The 15269-nt window shown below is 44.7% G+C and overlaps 1 protein-coding gene across 1 annotated transcript in view; it reads right to left on the bottom strand.

The window, feature by feature from the left end:
* Nucleotides 1–15269, bottom strand: part of LOC120403120 (E3 ubiquitin-protein ligase RNF213-like) — a 123891-nt gene that overhangs the window by 57559 nt on the left and 51063 nt on the right. The window contains exons 21-28 of the mRNA XM_039533877.1: nucleotides 10628–12098; nucleotides 9602–9795; nucleotides 8814–8969; nucleotides 4044–7670; nucleotides 2932–3065; nucleotides 2714–2809; nucleotides 1434–1549; nucleotides 55–183 (exon numbers count right to left, since the gene is read on the bottom strand). Coding sequence (XP_039389811.1) covers nucleotides 55–183; nucleotides 1434–1549; nucleotides 2714–2809; nucleotides 2932–3065; nucleotides 4044–7670; nucleotides 8814–8969; nucleotides 9602–9795; nucleotides 10628–12098 — 5923 coding nt within the window. The remainder of the gene's footprint in view (nucleotides 1–54; nucleotides 184–1433; nucleotides 1550–2713; nucleotides 2810–2931; nucleotides 3066–4043; nucleotides 7671–8813; nucleotides 8970–9601; nucleotides 9796–10627; nucleotides 12099–15269) is intronic.

Genomic DNA, 15269 nt, shown 5'->3' with positions numbered 1-15269 from the left:
GGCAGAAGGTAAAACACCACATCAGAGATGGGTTTAAAGCAAGAAGTTGGTTACCTGTGTCGGTTCCCTGCTGGGTGCTGTTCATGAAAATCTCAGCGACTGTCATTTTGGAGAGTTGTCCCAGATTAGCTGCAAAGGTCTCAGGAGGCAGCAGGTCATCCAAGTGAACAGCGCGCCACTCGCCTGCAGAGGCAGAAACAGAACAGACCCAAAACGTCATTGAGTCACAGAGTTTAAGGCCAGAAGAGACCATTAGATCATCAGTCTGACCACCTGTATAACACAGGCCATTACACTGCACCAAGTTACCCCGTACTGAGCCCAATAACTTGCATATATTTCCAGCCAGGCATGTAATCTGGATTTGAAGATATCAACGAATGGAGAGTCCACCACTTCCCTTGGTAGTTTGTTCCAGTGGTTAAGTCTCGCACTATAAGGTATTTTCTCCAGCCTTCACAGCATTTTTGTATCTATTCTCTGCATCTTCTCCAATTTTTAGCATCCTTTTTAAAATGTAAATATTAGAACTGGATGGAGTATTCTAGCGTTTGCCTCACCAACACCATATACAGAGGTAAAATCATCTCCCTACTGCTTCTCACTCCTTCTGTTTATGCATCCAAGGATTGTGTTAGCCCTTGTTGTCACAGCATTGCATTGGGAGCTCATGTTGAGCTACTGTGTCCACTCTGACCCCTAGATCCTTGCAGAGTCACTGCTTTCTCATATACAGTCTGCCATTCTGTCTGTGTGTGATTTTTATCATTTGGGGGAGAAGCTGGCTTTCTTGAACATCCAGCACCAACAGCCTTTTCCTCTAAGAGTTCCCAACTAGAGCTAACAGAATTTTTTTTTTATTTTTGACATTTCTGTGACATTTTTCATCAAAATTTCAAATTTTGATAAAAAACGGGGGTGGGGAATTCCCAACAAAAAGAACCAGCTTTCTTTGGAAAAATTATTGTTTTTGTTGAAATTCCAGTTTTTGGTTGAATTTTGATAGCTCTCCCTCATGTGACTTGGGAACACAAGTTCCATGGAAACAGGACTTATACTTCTAAGTCAGTTAGGCCAGATCTTTAAAGTTATTTAGGTGTTGCTGTGCTCAGCATTGCAACACCTAACTGATTTGGGAGCCTAAGTCTCAATTTCAAACGTGATTTAAGCACCTAAGGTCTAAATCCCATTGACTGTCAGTGGGATTTTGGCTCCTAAGTGCCTAAATCCCTTTTTCAAAATGGGACGGAGATGGTGCAATGCTGAACACAGCAATGCCTAAATAATAAAAATCAGGGCCTCACGTGCTCTGAAAATTCCACCCTAAAACAGTGATTAAGACAGTTAAAACGATTCCAATGTTGCAATAATGTTAACGATCCCTCTTGCTTTCCTCGTCTTTCAAGCCTTTCCAGATCAAGCCACGTTCTTACCAGCACTGAATGCCAGGTAGCTGCACCCCCCAAGTATCCTTGGGACTTTGGTTATGATGACGACATGTGATGGACCGGTTGTTCCTGGTTTTCTTCTCTCATCCACTATGCAGTACCTGAAAACCCAACAGAAGTAAGATTCATAGCTTCATAGATCTTCAGGTCAGAAGAGACTTTCTGACCATCCAGTCTGACCTCCTGCATGATAGCACAGGCAAAAACATTTCACTTGGTGATTCCTGCATCCAGCCCAATAACTTCTGTGTGAGCTAGAGTGGAGCTTTTACAAAGAGACGCATGGCCATGATTTACAGACTCCCAGTGATGGAAAATTCACCCCATCCCTAGGTGAGCTGTTCCAATGGCTAATTTCCCTCCCTGTCAACAATTAGGTCTAGTCTCAATTTGACTCCTTTCAAAGCTCCTGGCCACTGGATCTTGTTCTGCCTTTTTTTGCCCTCAGAAATCTCCTCCCCATGTAGGTCCTTTAGGCCACAATCAAAACAGAAGATGTGTTATTTGTCTCTCCATCCATCTCTTCTCTCTGGGTGAAATCCTGATATCCTGAAGTCAATGGCAACGCTCTCATTGACTTCAGTGAAGCCAGAATTTCACCCTGTTTCCATTCTCCACTGTAACGTCTGAGAGAAAGGCTATGTCTACGCTTAAACAGCTTCTGCAGCTGCACCGCTGTAGCGCTCCAGTGTAGACACTCACTGCAGCAATGGGAGGGGGTCTCCTGTCGCTGTAGGTAATCCACCTCCCCAAGAGGCGGTAGCTAGTTTGACAGAAGCATTCTTCCATCAACCTACTACTGTCTACACTGGGGCTTAGGTTGGCTTAACTACGTCCCTCAGGGGAGTGAGTTTTTCACACCCCTGAGACTTGTAGTTGGGTTGATCTAAGTTTGCCATTATATGAGGTGATACCAGCACAATCAGCCATCCTGCTGTTTGCAATGGGTACTGATTGTTGCCAAGTCTGGTGATTTTTCTCCACGCCCCAGCTCCCAAAATGGCTGGATTATGGGAAAACCTGCTTTTGTTTAAGGTTGGGTGCCAAACTGGCCTCCAAGATGCTTTTCAGAGCCTTATTTTTCCCATTCCGCCTCCCTCAGACACTGCAGTGGAACGGAGGGCTGGAAATTCCATCGGCAGGAAGATCTACTAGCACAGAACCACCATGGTTATTTTATAAGGCCCCGATTCAGCAAATCACTGAAGCACATGCTTAACTTCTCCACTGTACTGGGCCCTAAAATGATAAGAAAAGCTGCTTACTTTGCACAGGCAAGAAGCCTTTTGCTGCTCTGCGGCTCGTCAAAGTTGAACTGGACAAAGAGCAGTTTCTCTTCTGTCGATTCTCTGAAAAACTTACTGCACATGATGAAAAAGTCTCTTTAGATACTTTAAAAAAAATCACACTGAAGACACACAAAAAAATCACATACAAGACTAAACAACAAGAAAAGAAGTAGGACCAAAAAACACCTCGTTACCTAAGTTCCTGGCGGAAGGCATGTTCTGTATCAAACTGACTTAGAAAAAGACAGCGGATTTTATTTTGGAGGTTCAGTCTCTTTCTTACAACTTCCAAATCTCTCTGGTTTAGAAGTCTTGCATGTGTAGAAATCTATGGAAAAGAAGTCATTTTAGGCAAGATTTTTGTGCCTGATTTTGCTATTGTAAAGACATAGGAAAACTGCAATAAAAATAATTCCTTACAGGACTTTTGAACGGCTGCCCAACAGAACTGATGTGAAAATGCTTTTTTTCCCTTCTCACAGAAAATGTTGATTTTTTTTGGTTGAAAAAACAGAGCCACGAACTACCCCATTTCCTGCAGCACAGCACTCCCTAGCACTGCACTGGGGCATTGGGATCAGCACTGACTGAGGGGGGAGAGCCCCCCTACAGAGCCCCCACCCCACTCCCTGCAGCACAGCACCCTCTAGCGCCACAACTGGGGCATTGGAGTCAGTTCTGACTGGGAGAGGAGAGAGCCCTGTTCTGAAACACGTCCCCTCCAGAAACATGCTGTATGGGTTTTGACAAGACCATAGCATGATGTACCAACCCCAAACACAGGGCCGGCTCCAGACCCCAGCGCGCCAAGCGTGCGCTTGGGGCGGCGTGCCACGGGAGGGCGGCAGGCGGCTCCGGTGGACCTCCCGCAGGCATGCCTGCGGAGGGTCCGCTGGTCCCACGGCTCCGGTGGAGCATCTGCAGGCGTGCCTGCAGGAAGTCCACCGGAGCCGCGGGACCAGCGGACCCTCCGCAGGCATGTCTGCAGGAGGTCCACCGGAGCCGCGGGACCGGCGACCGCCAGAGCGCCCCCCACGGCGTGCCACCCTGCTTGGGGCGGCGCAATTCCTAGAGCCGCCCCTGCCCAAACATTAGTGGATCATATGAGTTTCCTTGCAATGGACACAATAATAATGACTCTCATTGACTTTCTGGGCTTTGGGTCAGTGAAAAAAGCAGGAGGATCTTAGGCCAGGTTGGGACAGCCGGGTAAGATGCAGCTATCACAGAAATCAACTGAAGTTCTGGTTGCCCCCACCTCTGAGAATCAGGCCCATTATAACAACACTGAAATAAAACATCTCACCTCCAGGCACAGTCCATTGGTGCCATCTGCATTTGACTCTTGATTCACTGTCCCCCACAAAATGTCAATCAGGCCGTTGTGCTTCTGCTTTCCAAAATACAGGTCCTGAATCTGCTCCACATCCTCCAGCGGAGAATATTTGAGGCGCAGGATGGAATCAGGGGTTGCACACTCGATGAGTTTGCTTTTAGAAGCTGAGAGGACTGCCTCTTCATCGGGCAGACAGATCCCCTGAAAACCACTCGGAGAGCACTGCAGAACAACAGTGGCAGAAGTGTCGTCACTGAAACCAATGAAAACATCACGTTCCTGGGGAGCCAGGTCTGCTGGCCTCGTGCAGCAGAAGTCTGTGTTCTTGATGGTGACGAACGACTTGGCCCATTCATTCAGCTGTGTCGTCAGACTCTTCTGCTGCCAGTGCAGAATGGTGTTCATCTCCAAGCAGTGCTTCTCCAGCCTGTTCAACAGCGGAGTGGGGAACTGCGTGTAAACCACGTTCTTCTCCTCAATCACAATCAACCTAAACTCCTCCTTCACGCGGCATTTAACTCTGTGAGTGCCAAGGCCAAGATCGACATAATAATTCCCTCCTAACCTGACGAAGCACTGGTTCAGCGCATCGTAAAGGCTTTCGTACAGGTTGTGAATGTTTAACAGAATGACGGGCCTGCCTGTCTCCATGCAGATTTTCACTCTGTTAACAGACCGACACACCTGTGAATATTCTTGGTCCCGCGGGAAACCCGAGCCAAATATAATATCACAGTTCTCTATGTCCATGAGTTTGGTCATCTGTATGATCTGGAAAGCCGCGTGGTTTGTTGTTAACAGCAACAAGTATCTAGACACAAACCCAGTCTGTTTCTTGTCTAAATTTTCCTGTAACAAATGAACTGTATGGCTGGTTTCTAAGTTGGAAGGCAGAGATATGGGTGAGTAGTTTCTGAACAGCTCTAAAGGATCAAGATCTTTTAAACCTCCAAAGTTTCTCGGAATTGCTTTTGCAATGAGCTTTTCTTCTTCAGAGATGCTTTTTCTGTCCTTGGCATAGAACAGTATCATTTTGATGAGGCTGTAGAAGTCACGGAGCCCAAAAAATTCCATGGGCTGTTTCTTTAACACCTCACAATAGAAATCAGCCAGGGAGGGGAACAAATGCTCAATCTTGGTAACATGTGTCTCATCAGCACAGATTCCCTTGGCCGTCTTCACCAGCTCGTCTTTGTTGAGATCGGTCCGGAACACAAGGAGGCCCCGGTTCATTTTAGCAGGGTCCAGGGCCCAGTTCGAAATGCCAACAAAACCAACTTTTTTGTACGGTTCTGGGACTTCATCATCAACGCAACCATCTTCAAGAAGAGGATGCAGTGTCTTCAGGGGCATCTCAGGTGAGTCTTCTGCAAGGCCTATCTCATCCAGGATAACCACAGAGGCAAACTCCTCCAGTTTCTGGCCCCTTTGGAACTGTGCACATTGTTTGAAAGTGGAGATGATTCCTTCGGGCTTGGAATGAGGGCTGCACTGGAATGACACCAGCTGGATCTGCTTGCACCGTTTGAACAATTCTGTTTTAGATAATCTGCCCTGCATTGCGTCAGCAGCTATGGTCTTAGACAAGGATTTGGAGCTACCTGGCTTCCCTACAAGGAACAGCGGCACCCTCAGGTCCATGCATATGACCATCATGAAGATGTTTTCCCTTAGGGCATCGTTCCGTGCTGTTGTCTTGGGAACAGAGAGGTTATCCAGGAACACCTCTTGGCAAAGTACAATCTCTAGCTGAAGCAGGGATTCGGGCACAGAGAAGCATTTCGCTATCTCTTTCAGATAATCTTGGCGACTCTCGAGAGATACATAATAGCAAACTCCAACTGCAAGAAGCAGAGATCTTTGTGCTTCATTTAATGCAGATATCTGATCTTTCTCACACCCCTTTGCAAGGGCATGAATGGATGGGTCATAATCCTTTGACTGAGCCTCACTCTTTTTTTTGTCGATAAGAGGAAAAAGCAGGTTTCTTAAGTTATAAAACCACAGCAGCACCCCCATGCAGCGCTCTATGTCCCGGAGACTGGCGATTCTGCATTCCTCTTTCTTTTCTCTTAAAAACTTCTGGGAGGTGGAAATGACGGAGGTAAAAACATCCATGTTCTCTTTGGGAAGCTTGTCTTCCACAATGGATTTAACAATCTGTCTGATGTACAGACTCTGAGTCTTTTCATTTAGTTCCCCAAAGTCCCAGACGAGAGGCAACATGCTCGGTGGAAGAGGCTGCACCCGATACACCAGCTGCCTCAAAGGGATGAAGCCCAGCTTTTCTAGGGTGTCTTCACTCCGAACTCTATACCCCAAGCCGGCTTTCTCTAGCTTCTCAATGGTTTCCTTGGTGTGCCTTTTGTAAGGGTTGCAAGCAGCCACCACTTTTAAGCGCGTGGTGGAGATTGGCTCTCCATTCACACTCTGGTCACATAGGACCTCTTTAATTGCAAACACGGCTTCGGTGGTGTTGGCTTCATCAAAGAACAGCACCGTGTCCATGTTGTGCCTCTCTTCATTGACGCGTGCCAGCTCGATGGCTTCCTTGACTTTCTGGTGGATGATTTTGGAGCTGGTGCCTCCATGAACGCGCACTAGCATCATATTCTGAACATCCCTTCCTGCTCTTTGCAAGCTGCACATGAACTGCACCAACTTGGTCTTCCCACAGCCTGTTTCGCCCATGATGATCACGGGGATCCCACACTGGAACCTCAGGTGAATGGCCAGCATTTTCATGGTATTGTCCAGGGTCAGTTGGTAGGATTCATCTGGGTCTTGGGAGCTTCTCACACCGAATACGCTGCAGAGAGTTTCTAGCTGCTCTTCTCTGGACAGATCTTCAAACTTTTTATTAAAAGGGACTTTCTGAGCCTCCAGGGTGAGATATAAATGTGGATCAATAACCTTCTCCTCTAAAAGAGCCTGTGAATGTGCATCAACAGCATCAAAACTCTGATTGATATGGAAACCCAAGAACTCCATGGAGTGGTCGTCAGCATGGAAAATTATGTAGGGGTGTGACTCTTGCTCCCACTTGCGTCTTAACTGGTACCCTCCCAATACACTATCCTCGTCCATTTTCTCCTCTTCGCTGGGTGAGCTTTCATCTGCCATGGCTAGGGAAGGCAACGCAAAGTCCTTGGACATGGTGATCATAAATTTTATCACAAACGCCTTGAACCCCCGAAATCCCTCTTTCACTAATTCACTGCTGCAGAACACTGAGTTTTCACACTTCTTCAGCTGGAGGTTTAGGAAGCGCGTGAAGTTGCTGAGCTCAGTCCAGGAAGGGTTCTTTCTCCCACAAGACTCCAGCAAGAGACTCAGACACTCTCCCTGGGTCCCTTCAACCTTTCCAGGGGTGAAACAGAAGCTGTCTAGATTGGCCTTTCGCTGGTATCTGCTGATGTACTGGTATGACCTTTGGAAGGCATCACCCCTGAACGTGTCACTGTCCAGTAGCTGCTGTTCCACTTCAGCAGGCGCTCCAGAACGGTTATTTTTAAGCATCTCTAGTACTTCAGTTGGTGACATGCATTTCACAGCTGGAAGGAGACCTAGAAATGCTTGCTCCATTTCACTGCTCATCTAAAAGACATATGATAGGGAGTTAAAGCTTTGTAAACACTGAAGTTACCCAAACAAACTGAAGAAATCATCTACACATTGACCCTAATATTATTCATGAGGATGTAGCTTAATGAGCAGAGCACAAAGAATTTGGATAAGGTAGCACCACGTTACACAGGGCAAATCATTCACTGATACAGCCAAATTTAGATTTTTTTGAAGTAACTTACCCAGTCCTCAAATATAAATGATACCATCTCATTTTCCTAGATGATAGTGTTTCACTCACAGGACTTTAAAGATGAGAAGTCGCCAATTTTAGGTAAACTATAAACCCTGCTATGAAAAAAGCCTTACTCTAATACAGTCCAATGGTCTTGCCTCTTGCACGTTTGTGTGTAGTTGATTCTCTAAACAAGCTAAGTACCAATCTTGGGGTCTGATTTTCCATTGGTTGGCACCTTGTGCTGTCATTTGTATAACGTTATTAGATCAGAATGGTAGATTCATATAGGTATAAACAGCTTCACAAGAGTCAAGGCAGGCTGCTTAACTGTAACCTATACATATACAATGTGGACAACCTAATGCTCCTCTGGATACCGACTAAAGTTGGCCAGATTTTTTGACTGAAAAAATTTCCTGACAGAAAATGTGGTTTCACTGAAATTTACTGCAGGAAAGTGTCGATTTTGATTACATTTTTCAATTTTCCATAAAAAAAGCAAACAACATTTTTGTTTTGAATCACATGTCAAAAAATGGTTTGGATTTGGTAATGTTAAAATGAAAAAAATTCCTTTTGACATGTCTGAACATTTTCTTTCAGTCAAAAATGTTGCCGTTTTTCATTTTGATATTTCTGAATCAAAACTTTTCAGAACTTTCCAAAGTTAGGATAAAAAGATGAAATAGAAGATTTTTCCACAGGATGGAAATTCCATTTTCCAAACAGCTCTAGTACTGAGAATATGTGTCTCCTCCAACAGCAATGATTTTATACAGCTCATTCATTTTTCTCTATTTTTGGACGGTACAATACTGGCCAAAGATTTGTAGTTCCATCAAGGTCTTCTCACTTTGAATTTTAACATGCTGCTATCACATGCACGTTGCTAGATTCCAGAAAAAACCTGCCATTCAGTATCACTTGGAGAATACCTCTTGTTTTCTTGTGCTGCTTATGCCTTTTCCTCTCACCAGATATTCAATCAAATAAAGATGGGACTTTCTGCACTTCCAGACCATGCCATCAGGGCTTTGGATGTGTCTCAGAATGCACAGCTCAATCAGTAACTTGTAAAGACCCTTCGAGACCTGTCAGGGAAGATGCAGAGCTGGTCAATTTTGCTTCATCAAAATGTCAACTGTTCATTGCTTCCTATTGTTACTAAACTTTCTAAGTTATTGAAGACCCAAGAAATCAATGAGAAGAGATGCTCCATGAAAGTACACCCCAGGTAGAACCTCAGCTGGTGTAAAACAGGCATAGTGCCATTGACTTCAAGCAAGCTAGACCGATTTACACCAGCCAAGGATTGACCCATTGTGTGGTCTCCCTCCTGATGTGACAGTAAATGCTGGGCTGTCGCTGTTCCAGTGACAGAGACAATGGAAATACAAGGAGATTTGTGGGCATTGTGACACTGCACAGTGATGCAGAGTTAAAATCTACTGTGAACATCATCTTCTTCTGGCATCACAAGTGGGGGGGATAGAGTCTGGTGTGCGGTGGAACTTCTGGAAAGACAACAACATTTTTGTGACACCCCTGTTCACAGTTTAACCCTTTGTTACAGAAACTGGATGGTACTAACTGCTTTCCATAACTACCCGTGGAAGGAGTTTACTTATCTGACACTGAAAGGCACATTCACACTTTGAATGAGAGATTCCATCTTCACTGAATATCATGGCATGGAGATTGCGCTCGGTAAAGAGATACTTACCACAGGGGATACGTCAATATGGAAGATCCGGGGCCCAGCCTCAGTTGGTTTCTGTTCCAGTGAGCGAAGCTCCTCCAGGAGAAATCCAAAATCTATTTCCGACTCTGTCAGCCTAATGGTTTTGTGGCTCAGCCCGGCATTCTCTGATGGGGTTTTGGCTTTTCTGGTGGTATTTGCTACAAACAAAGACTTCCCTAAAATGAGAGAGAAGGTCAAGATTCAATTTCTACAGTGCTCTGCCTCCTCATATTCTGCCTTTATGTTTCCATTCCTTCACCTGAAGCAGAGAAGGCGAGATCCCCAGCTGGTGTAAATCAGCCATAGCTCCATTGGCGGCCAGATCCCCAGCTAGTATAAATGGACACAAGTCAGCTGGAGTCAATGGTGCAGATCCCCAGCTGGTGTGAATGGGTGTAGCGCCACTGGAGTGAGTGGAGCTATGCTCATGTACACAGGCTGAAGATCTGGCCTTTTTTAATATAATTTTTCTTCAGCTGAGGAGCTAAAAGAAGTTTCTACACTGGAGAAATCTCACCTTCGCTCCACAGGGCAGGGATGGTACAACTTGCTGTAACATGAGCTTTCTAAATGGTAAAGGCCCAGTGACTGTGGCACCAGGTCAGGTTCTGAATCCCCACCCTTTTAATCCAGATCATAAACGAAGCTAAAACTAAGGGCAGATTTTCTGCTCCACTCCGATGTAGATTCTCTTCAGCTGGCTCCTTAGCCACCCCCTGCAGGCCCAGAGCCAAGTCTGGACCCAACAGCCTATTTCATTAACAGTGTCAAAAGATGCGCAGGAGCCTCACAGGGAAGTTGTGCCCATAGCTACACCTCTAGCTAGATCATGGATCTACCGGTTCCCTATGTTCTCTGGGGAACCATGAGAGGAGCTGGGACAGAGAAGACTGATTCTCCTCTATCTCCCAGTGCATAAGGGCTAAGCAGAATCTAGCCATTAATCTATATTCAATTCATATTTATCAGGACAATAATAATCTAGATTAAATCTCTACTAAAACCTACCCATGCCAGCTCGCTCTGAAAATACAAACTTCACGTTCTGTTGAAAAGGCTCTTCAAAGACCTGAGTAACAGGTGCCACCCCACTGGGCACTCTCAGATGTGTCTTCAGGTATTTCTGAATTTCTACTCCCGTATCACAGGAAAAGGAGACTTTGTATGTGTCGAAGGCCGTCATAACATAAGAATTGTGAGCTTTGGCGTCACAGAAGATAAGAAACCTGTAATCGGCATTGCTGCAAGATTGTGCGAAGTGGAAGAAGAGGGACTCCAGGTTCTTGGAGACTTTGTAAACTAATTTTTCTGCACCAAGCAAGCAATAGATCTTTTTGTGTCTGGGGTCTGGAGAAAGAGCTCTCCTCACAATCAGCTCAATTTCTTCTTCCTCTGTCTCAGGGGTACAGACCAGCACCTCATCATACGTTGGAAGAGGTGCCCTCTCGGAGTGCGTATAGACTGACAGCATGGAGGGTAACATCTGCTCTTCTTTACATGTGACAAGGCAAGGCTTTCCTGCTTCCAAACCCACTGGTAAATTCCTCTCAATGACAGCGGTTTCAGGAGACGTCAGGTATTTCAGCATTTCACCGAAAACATCCAGGCTGATGTACTTATCTGACACCAGGCCAGTGAGCTTGCTGCAGTAAGCGTTCCAGAGCAAATTCACCTTGTCTTGGATAGATGGCAAACTCTCAAAGGAAGTGGCCACTTCATCTTTTGCAAGGCTTTGGAAGGTGGATGGATCCACATCTCTATTCCTGTTTTTAAACTTCATCGACTTCTGCAGAAAGGCTTCTCTCTGCTGATCGTATAATTTGCTCAGCTCTTCAATCTTTTCCTCATCATCAGCGTAGTCTAAGGCAAATTCCATGAGCATTTGCTCTGTGATGGCTGAGTTTGGCAGATAACTCTGGAGAGCTGCCTTACCCACTGATTCATCATACCCAGACTCAACCAGACCTTGGATGAGCTGAGGAAATTTAACGATGTAGTCACTCCAGGACACAGACTGATCATCTTTCTCTGATATATCAACAGATTCTGCAGGAGTTTCAAGTGCTCTCTTTAATGCTTCTCTGATATCCTCTTCTTTAACATCATGCTTGAAAACAGAAAGCATATTGAGAACCTGTGGGTCTGTTTGTCCTTCATGCAGTTGGGCTAACTTGCTACACAAGTAGAAGAGTTGGCGTGCAGTGAACATGTTTAGATGGCAATAAGTGTTCCTTTGAGTCTCCAGATATTTCTTCCACTCTACAAGACAATGCTCCATGACTTTGCAAATGCCGTCTAATTCTTCCAGGATGGGTTTGTTGCTCTGAACAAGGATTCCGGCTATTCCAAACTCAGCGTAGATTGTTACTTTGCGTTTGGGGTCACAATAAACTTCAGCTTTCCAGTCTATGAAAAGGATGTTGCCAACGCTGAGAAGTTGCAAGTAGAGCTTCCCAACCATTTCAATTTTTTCCAGGATCTGTAATGTGTCGAATACACAATGGGAAAGTAGAATTTATAGAATACAGCTTGTTTTCAAGATCATTAGGGCACTATGAATGTTATACTTTCTTTTAAGGATCTTTACAACTTAACCTGGATAATTTGAATCATTTGATTAAGTGGGGATTCGTCTTGGGACACCCAGTCTCTCTCTTTTTACATCAGGTAACCAGAATGCTAACATGAAAAGGACCTGCTTTCTGTGGAGTATTTGGATTTTTCATCAAAAAACGAAACATCCGGAAATCACATTATTTCTATTTGGATATCCTGCTATAGTGCCTCATGGGAGTCGTAGTTCAGTTGTTGTATCATGTCTCCATTCTCCTCTTTGGGCTAGGCTCCTCACCAGGTAGCCATCTTCCATGATGCAACCATTTCTCCTTGTCATGGGTGGAGACCATGGTGCATCATGGGAGATGTAGTCCAACAAGGGTGCCCAGTCTGTAGAGGAGACTGGAAACATGAGGCATCCAAACTACAACTCCCGTGAGGCAGCACCCTTGTATTTTGAGAGGAAGGATAATTCAGTGGTTTGGGCACTAGCCTAAGACTTAAAAAACCCAGGTTCAATTCCCTGGTGTACCTCAAACTTTCAGTGTGACCTTGGCACGTCATTCAGCCTCTCAGTTCCCCCTCTGGATAACTGCACTGCCTCACAGGAGAGTTGAGAGAATAAATACATTAAAAACTGTGAATTCTTTAAGATCTACTGATTAAAAGTGCTATATATTATTTCAGAATTAAAATATTTGGGTTTTTCAGCAGACAATTTTTTATTTTTGATTTTTCACCAAAAAGTCAAACTTTTCTCTAGCAATTTTCAATGAAAACAATCCCCTCCCATTTTTGTTCAAATTTTCCATAGGGAAAAAATTATTTTCCCACCAGCTCCACTCAAGAATCTCTGCTGATCTCAACACAGCGGTACTATACTTCTAAGGTAGCCAAGACCCAACCTTTTAGGGCCTGATTTTGGCAGGCGCTGAGCATGGACTACATAACTGAGTTAGTGACAACTAGAGGTGGGAAAAGAAACATTTTGGCTGAAGCTTTTTCACCAAAAAAAGCATTTGGGGGTCAACTAAAACCTTCCATGAATTCATGTCAAATTGTTTTGGTCAATCCCCTGACAAAAAATACCCTAAAAGTGAATTCCAAAAAATTTGAAACATTCTGTTTAGATATTTTCTAAATGAAACTTTTCTATTTTTCAATTCAAAACAACTTTTTGTTTTGAAATTCAACTTTATTTTAAAAACTCAGAAAACATTTGAAAGCTCAAAAATAAAATGAAATGTTTAATTTTGGGTGAATCAAAATATTTGGTTCTACCCAAAATGAATTTTTCTTCAACTTTTTGGTGGGCTGAAAATTAAAAAAAAAAATCAGTCATTCACGTAGCACTTGTGAGCCCTTCTGACAAGCACAGCCTTAGTGCTTTGTTGATCAAACCCAACACTGACGTCAATGGAACTGAATAAAAATTTCTCTCCCTTTCTTAAGGTGCTTAAATGCCACCATTTTTCATTCATTGCCACAATGTATAACTGAGGACAAGAGTGCGCAGGATTAAAAGAAGAAAAGTTGGGATGGCTGGTGTGAGAGGAGGAGGCAGGTCCGTACCAAGTTATGCCATGCTTTTTGCTTGCCTGTATCAAACTATGCCATGCACGAGGCAATGCCAAGACATGTGCCCTACCTAGGAGGGGGTACTGGGGACCTGTCAGGGAGCGTGCCACCCTGGCCCATCCCCAGTGAACAGGTGAGCCCTGCATGGGTGAAGGATGAGGCTTGGCAATACGAATACATGGTTGAGGGAAGAATTTCTCAGGCTGGGATTTTATTTAAAAACAGGAGGTTTCTCTTCCTACAGACTGACGTGGTGGAGGGGGATGGACATGGTGGAGGGGCTTGAGTGCTCATGAGCCTGAGAGCTGAGCCAGCAGTAGCTTTCCTACCAACAGTCTCCCACACTGGATAGGATAGGTGCCAGACCAAGGAGCAATCCATTGGTTGTCCATGTTGGGGGCTGGAATAAGGCGAACAATCTTATCCCATATAAAGTACATCTGTTAAGGATTTCTCAAATAAACCTGGGAAAAACACAAACGATGATAATGAGGAGTCCTGCGGCACCTTAAAGACTAACAAATTCATTTGGGCATAAGCTTTCGTGGGCTGCTGGATGTGGCCCACTCCTAACAGTTGATGAGAAGCTGTGACTATGAAAAGAGGGAAAATCACTTTACTCTGGCTCACTACAAAAAGTAGTTTTCCCTTTTTTGGTATTCACGCCTTCAAATCAACTGTTAGGAGTAGGCCAAATCCACCCTGACTGAATTGACCTCGTTAGCACTGGTCCTCTGCATAGTAATGTGACACACCCATTTTTACATGTATATAATTACACCTGCCAAACTGAAGTTTCCACTTCATGCATCTGACGAAGTGGGTTCCAGCCCATGAAAGCTCATGCCCAGATAAATTTGTTAGCCTTAAGGTGCCACAGGACTCCTCGTTGCTTTTGCTGAAACAGACTAACAAGGCTACCCCTCTGAAACAACTGATGATGATATGGATAAATGACCTCAGTGATGGAAGAAGGACTGGATGCTAGGAACATGGAATGTTTTGAGCTTATATAGGCCAGGAGCGCTCCAAAATATGGCAAATACACATGACAGCCCTGCAAGAAATCAGATGGCTGGGAAATAGATCAGTGGGCTGGGCATGTAGTTAGGATGACAGGAGACAGACCAGCTAAACATCTCTTGGAAGGACGTCGTATGGTGTCTGACCAAGGAGAAGACAGAGGGATAATACTGAACTAGACCTAAGAACTCTTAATAGCAATCACCATCAATGGGAAAAATATGCCCCTGACAGAAAGAGGTGGGGAAAATAGTGAGAGCAGCCACGGACCTCCATGGTCTCTACAGTCAGGCAGTAGTTAGAGAGCTTCTCTGGGCAAAAGGCTGAACATTGCCAAGTATAAGCAGCATGAACTGCAGAGGGGAGAAGTCAGAAGAGAACACGCTAGTCTGTCATGCTGACAAGCCTCTGGCTCGCAAAAGCCTCCGCTACAAGGGAGTGGAGGCATTTCAGAACTTTAGTTGTTTCCACAGATCCGTAATTCTCACACTGC

Source organism: Mauremys reevesii, linkage group 4 (genome assembly GCF_016161935.1).
Source record: "Mauremys reevesii isolate NIE-2019 linkage group 4, ASM1616193v1, whole genome shotgun sequence".
NCBI lineage: Eukaryota > Metazoa > Chordata > Testudines > Geoemydidae > Mauremys > Mauremys reevesii.
Note: the sequence above shows the minus strand (reverse complement) of the source record. Positions and strands in the feature narration are given on the sequence as shown.